This window comes from Teleopsis dalmanni, chromosome 1, assembly GCF_002237135.1.
Source record: "Teleopsis dalmanni isolate 2A chromosome 1, ASM223713v2, whole genome shotgun sequence".
NCBI classification, from domain to species: domain Eukaryota; kingdom Metazoa; phylum Arthropoda; class Insecta; order Diptera; family Diopsidae; genus Teleopsis; species Teleopsis dalmanni.
Genome location: NC_051846.1, coordinates 118,205,566 through 118,211,415, shown reverse-complemented (window position 1 = coordinate 118,211,415; position 5,850 = coordinate 118,205,566). Strand labels below are relative to the sequence as shown.

The 5,850-nt window shown below is 39.7% G+C and overlaps 1 protein-coding gene across 1 annotated transcript; it reads left to right on the top strand.

Annotated features, from left to right (window-relative positions):
• The first annotated feature begins 535 nt into the window (after positions 1 to 535).
• Positions 536 to 1,936, top strand: LOC119665705. The gene has a single exon (XM_038074940.1). It carries the CDS (start codon positions 536 to 538, stop codon positions 1,934 to 1,936), a length of 1,401 nt encoding a protein of 466 aa, XP_037930868.1.
• Positions 1,937 to 5,850: the final 3,914 nt, after the last annotated feature.

The following is a 5,850-nucleotide window of genomic DNA, read 5'->3' as shown; positions in this document are numbered from 1 at the left end:
AGTTTGCTCCTCAAACTAGATAAGCAGACTCGCATTTTGTATGAACAGTCGCTGACTCATCCAAGAGAAATTCAGTCGATTAAGGAGTTCATGATTTTCCTGGAATCACGATTCCAGTCCTTAGAGGCGACTGGCCATAGGGAGAAGCCATGCTCAGCAAAAACCCTTGCCACAACTATGGGAAAGGCAAATATATCAACCTGTAAGAACCGTAATAATGGATCACATTCGATATATTATTGCAACATTCTTGCAATCAACACCACAAGGTCGTATCAAGACAGTACAAAATCTTAGACTGTGCTTAAACTGCTTACGTACAAGCCATAGGGCAGCAGAATGCAAAAGTTCCCGGTGCAACAAGTGCAGCAAGAACCACAATTCGTTGTTGCACTTATCAGAGTCTTCCAAGACAACACACAAATCGATCAATGTCAAATCAGATTCATTGGTTGAGAAACCCGGTCATCAACCTTCTACTGTAATCACAGCATTAACACAAAATAAGGGATACGTTCTTCTTAGTACAGTTAATATGAAAATAGCTACGTTTGATGGTGATTTCATTGAGTGCAGAGCAATACTCGATTCTGGATCACAAATAAACTTAATCACAGAAAAACTGGCAAGAAAATTAAAATTGCAGTTACACTCATCACCGTTATGGATAGAAGGAATTGGTAGAAGCAAAAGGGACACAAAATACAGTGTGACAACAAAAATTCAGTCTCGAATTAATGATTTCAATGTAAATATCAACGCATTCGTGATGCCTCGAATTATCTCAGCCCAACCAACACAGTGTCTGGACACTTCTGGTTGGTCAATTCCTCAGAATATAAAATTGGCTGATTCAGACTTCGCGAATCCAAATCAAATTGACTTATTAATTGTAGCAGAATTCTATCACAGCTTTTTATCGATTGGTCAAATCAAAATAGGTGAGGGTCTACCTACACTTCAGAACACGGTTTTCGGATGGATATGCAGTGGCAAAGTTAGCAACGGTAATCAAAAGTTACTTACCTGTGGCATGTGCAGCGAAGCTGATGACGAATCATTGGATAATATACTTACTAAATTCTGGCAATTGGAGGAAATCAATCAAACGGATGACAAATTCACTGATGCAGAAAAGAAATGTGAAGAATCTTTTGCTCAAAATACTCACCACAATCATGAAGGGCGATTTGTCTTGAAACTACCATTTAAGGAGGATACAACTGTTCTTGGTGAATCCATGCAGATGTCGATGAATCGGTTTTTTAGTCTTGAACGTCGGCTGTTGAAGAATTCTGAATTAAAGAAGGTGTACGTTGACTTCATGCGAGAGTACGAACATCTCGGCCACATGGAAAAAATCAATCAGGATGATATAATGCATCCACATTACATTTTGCCACACCATTGTGTAATCAAGGCAGATAGTACTACAACAAAGCTTCGAGTGGTGTTTGATGCATCTGCAAGAACATCAACCGGAGTCTCACTCAATGATATCATGCATAATGGTCCAGTCGTGCAGAACGAACTCTCATCCATTTTACTGCGTTTCAGGAAACCACGCTTCGTTTTTACAACAGATATTGAAAAGATGTATCGGCAGATACTAATTGATCCACGAGATGAATATCTTCAAATCATTATCTGGCGAGAGTCACCAGAAGAAAACTTGTGCTATTACAAATTAAAAACGGTAACGTATGGCACAAGAGCAGTGCCGTATCTGGCAACTAAGTGTCTACAAACCCTGGCTAGAGAGCATGCCGTTAAATTTCCGCTTGGTTCCGCTACCCTCAGCAAGGATTTTTATGTCGATGACGGTTTAAGTGGCTCAGACAGTCTCATGGAGGCAATTGCAACAAAGGATCAACTTATTAAAATATTGGCGACAGCTGGTTTCAAACCTCGCAAGTGGTGCGCAAATAATTCCTAATTACTTCAAGGACTCGCTCCAGAAGATCAAGAAGTGGATCTCGATGTCAGCAGTGAGTCACATAAGACAGTAAAAACTCTAGGCCTTATCTGGCTACCAAAATCTGATCAATTTTCAATAAAAACTAACGGACCTACACACAGCAAAATAACAAACAGGACCGTAAGTTCCGAGTTGGCGCACATTTTTGATCCACTTGGATTAATGGCTCCCGTAGTAGTGAAGGCGAAAATATTTGTTCAAAAATTGTGGCAGTTAAAACTTTCGTGGGATGAAGCTTTGCCTGCTGAAATGCATACTCAATGGACCCATTTTCGTCAGAGCTTATGTGAAGTAAATAATGTAAAGATTCCACGACATATATTTCATCATAAACAACCAAGGAATACTCAGATTCATGTATTTACTGTTGCCTCCGAAAGGGCCTATGGAGCTGCCATTTACATCAGAGCCGAAATGACTGATCGAACTATCTCAGTTCAGTTACTTTGTTCAAAATCACGCGTCGCTCCACTAAAAACGCAGACAATACCAAGACTTGAGTTATGTGCGGCTTTACTAGGAGCACAATTGGTAGTAAAGGTAAGAAAGGATTTGGAATATGAACATCATCCGATATATATGTGGACTGATTCTGAGATAACACTGCATTGGATCAATTCAGAACCATCAACATTCCAAACCTTCGTTGCTCATCGTATCAGTAAGATTCAGCAATTAACACTAAAGGAATAGTGGAGGCATGTCAATACTAAACAAAATCCAGCTGATTTATTATCCAGAGGTGTAGATCCAATTTACATTCAGAAGAATGCAATGTGGTTTTATGGGCCACTTTTCCTTCATGGAAATCAAGAATGCTGGCCCCAACCATTCCGTCAGGAATTGATAACATCCGACCATTTACAAGCGGAAGTCAAAAGGAAGGTACATGTGCTTACAATTTCACATGATGATGAACTAATCAAAATGATTTATACGATAGGGCATGGAAACTCATTCATTAGGTTGCAACGAATTTTTGGCTATGTGTTGAGATTCATCAAAGGGTTACGTAATAAGAGCAAACACAACGACATCAATTTGACACCATTAGAACTGGATGAGTCATTACTCATAATTATAAAAGCCATACAGCTAAGTGATTTCAATGAAGAACGACATCAACTCTTAAAGAAAAGGGATTTGAAGGGAAGCAGTAGTCTCCACGGACTTTCTCCATTTATCGACGATAGTGGCGTCTTACCTACGATGCCAAACACCCTATGCTGCTGCCATATAACGATCCAATAGCTAGCTCATAATGAAACATTTACATGAGAAGGGACTTCACTGCGGACCGCAAACATTATTAGCCCAGGGCAGGCAGCGATTTTGGATTGTGCAACATTGTGTACAATGCACTCGAGTACGCCCACACATGTTCAAACAAATCATGGGCAATCTACCAGCTGACAGAGTCCAAGCTCAAAGACCTTTTTTCAACGCAGGTGTGGACTTCTGTGGTCCCATATGGATACACCACAAAATTAGAGGCAAAAGACCACGCAAAGCATACATCGCAGTGTTTTGCTGCTTCTCCACGAAGGCAGTACATTTGGAAGTTGTTAGTGATCTCACTACAGATGCATTCTTAGGCGCTTTGAACCGGTTTACGTCAAGAAGAGGTCGATGTCAGAACTTATATTGTGACAACGCGACTAATTTTGTGGGCGCTAAAAATCAAATGAACGAGTTAGCTGAAAGCATTCACAGCACAAATGCTCAAAACAACATAATAAGATCCTGTTCAGCTCAAGGAATTGTTTTTCATTTTATACCTCCGAGAGCACCACATTTCGGAGGATTATGGGAAGCTGCTGTCAAATCAGCTAAATATCTATTGGTGCGAACTATTGGCAACGTGTCACTCACTTACGAGGAATTGGAAACAGTGGTAACCCAAATTGAAAGTATGCTAAACTCCAGACCAATAACACCGTTGTCATCAGATCCAAATGACCCGGCTGCCCTCACACCAGGACACTTCTTAATAGGAGAACCGCTAACAGCCCATCCAAGTAGGTCAGAAACTACAACCAAACAATCGCTTTTAACCAGGTGGAAGCTGGTGAATCATCTAAAAAACGAGTTCTGGTCAAGATGTTCAAAGGAGTATCTTAATGAGCTACAGTGTCGCACTAAATGGAAGGACCAATCACCTGACGTCAAAGAAGGAATGCTGGTAATCATTCAAGAAGACAATGCTCTTCCGCTTCAATGGCCTCTGGGCAGAATCATCAAATGCTATTCCGGTAATGATGGAAGAATCAGAGTTGTAGATGTCAAAACGAAAAAGGGGATTTGGAAGCGTCCAATACATCGGCTACCACCATTATTGTCGGAAGATTGTTCAACCCCCATGATGCAACTTGATAGATGTGATGAAGAAAAGCCTAAAAAACGAGCAAAACTCAACATCAACTTGCTAGCCATTGCATTGCTGGTACTATTATGGATACCACTGATATCAGGGTTAGGTATCACGATAAAATCATTTTATAACACACCAGGCATTCATTTCGAACACAAAGGAGTCATCAAAAGATCACAAGCAGAATGGAAAATCATTGCATATTATGACTTAAGTCCATTGCAGCAGGAGTTTGAATTTATTGAAAATGGAACCGAATCCTTAGCGAACGTGTGTAAGTTGATGAATGGATATAATCACTGCTGGACGTTAGTTGAACAGTTCAAGGCAGCGAGAAATGAATTGTTATCTGCAAACATAATGCAGATCAACAAAAGAAAGAAGAGAGGCGCAATTGATTTAGTGGGTAACATTGCGAATGCAGTATTCGGCGTTTTGGATTCAGAATACGCTAAAAATATGGCGCAGACGATTCAACAACTAAAAAATGACGATAAACATTTGCTTAACCTTTTTAAAAACCAAACTTCAATTTTAGATTCTACTCTAAATATCATGAAACGAAATCAGCAGCAGTATCAAACAACCTTTGAATTAACAGTCGAGCGATTGAACGATGTAAAGGCAAAAATGTTAGAAGAGGACAAGGAAATTTATAATTTAAAACTCCACCAACTTTTCACTGCGATTTCAACTCAACTATTCAGTGTAACAACAAGTATTCAATTTTACGAATCAGCAATTTTAGGAGTGTTGACCGACACAAATCATGGAAAAATCAGTCCACTTCTCCTGACGCCAAAGCAACTCATGAATGAGGTTACTACAATGAGGGAACATCTCAGGTCAACAATGCAGTTGCCGGTTAACATGAGCAACATTTCTGAGCTATATTCTCTTATGACAGTCAGCAGCGGTTTATTTGATACCAAAATGTTGTTTCAAATAACTCTACCACTAATCAATGATCAGTCCTTTGATTTATTTGTTGTTATTCCCGTTCCAGGGATCATAAACGGAGAATACGTGACAATCACACCATGCACATCTATGATGGCATTTAATACTCATAGGAATGGATACTTTCCGATTTCAGATATACAGTTTTTACAATGTGTTCAGATACACAAGAAATATATTCTCTTGAATCAGGCAAGTGCGCTTGCGAAGTAAATCTATTTAATAATAGTACATCATCTTGCACTTGGCAAAGTTTCACAAGTAATACCTTATGGATCCAGGCTGTTGCACAAAATCAATGGATGTTCGTCGCAAGAAACCCTGTAAAGCTAAACGCAATATGTGACAATGAGCATTCTCAGGTGAAATTGCAAAATACAGGTTTACTTGAGCTCCCACCAGAGTGCATACTCTCACATCATACGGCAACAATAACCAGCCATTACACAATGACTACTCGCTTAAAATATTCCCACACAAGCTTCCATTCAAGCCCAATAGGGACAGCGATTCCTCGGCAATCATCTCTAAAGTTGAAAAA

Excerpts from the sequence above, each read along its gene's own strand:
- LOC119665705 (XM_038074940.1), top strand. The coding sequence starts at position 536 with ATGAAAATAGCTACGTTTGATGGTGATTTCATTGAGTGCAGAGCAATA.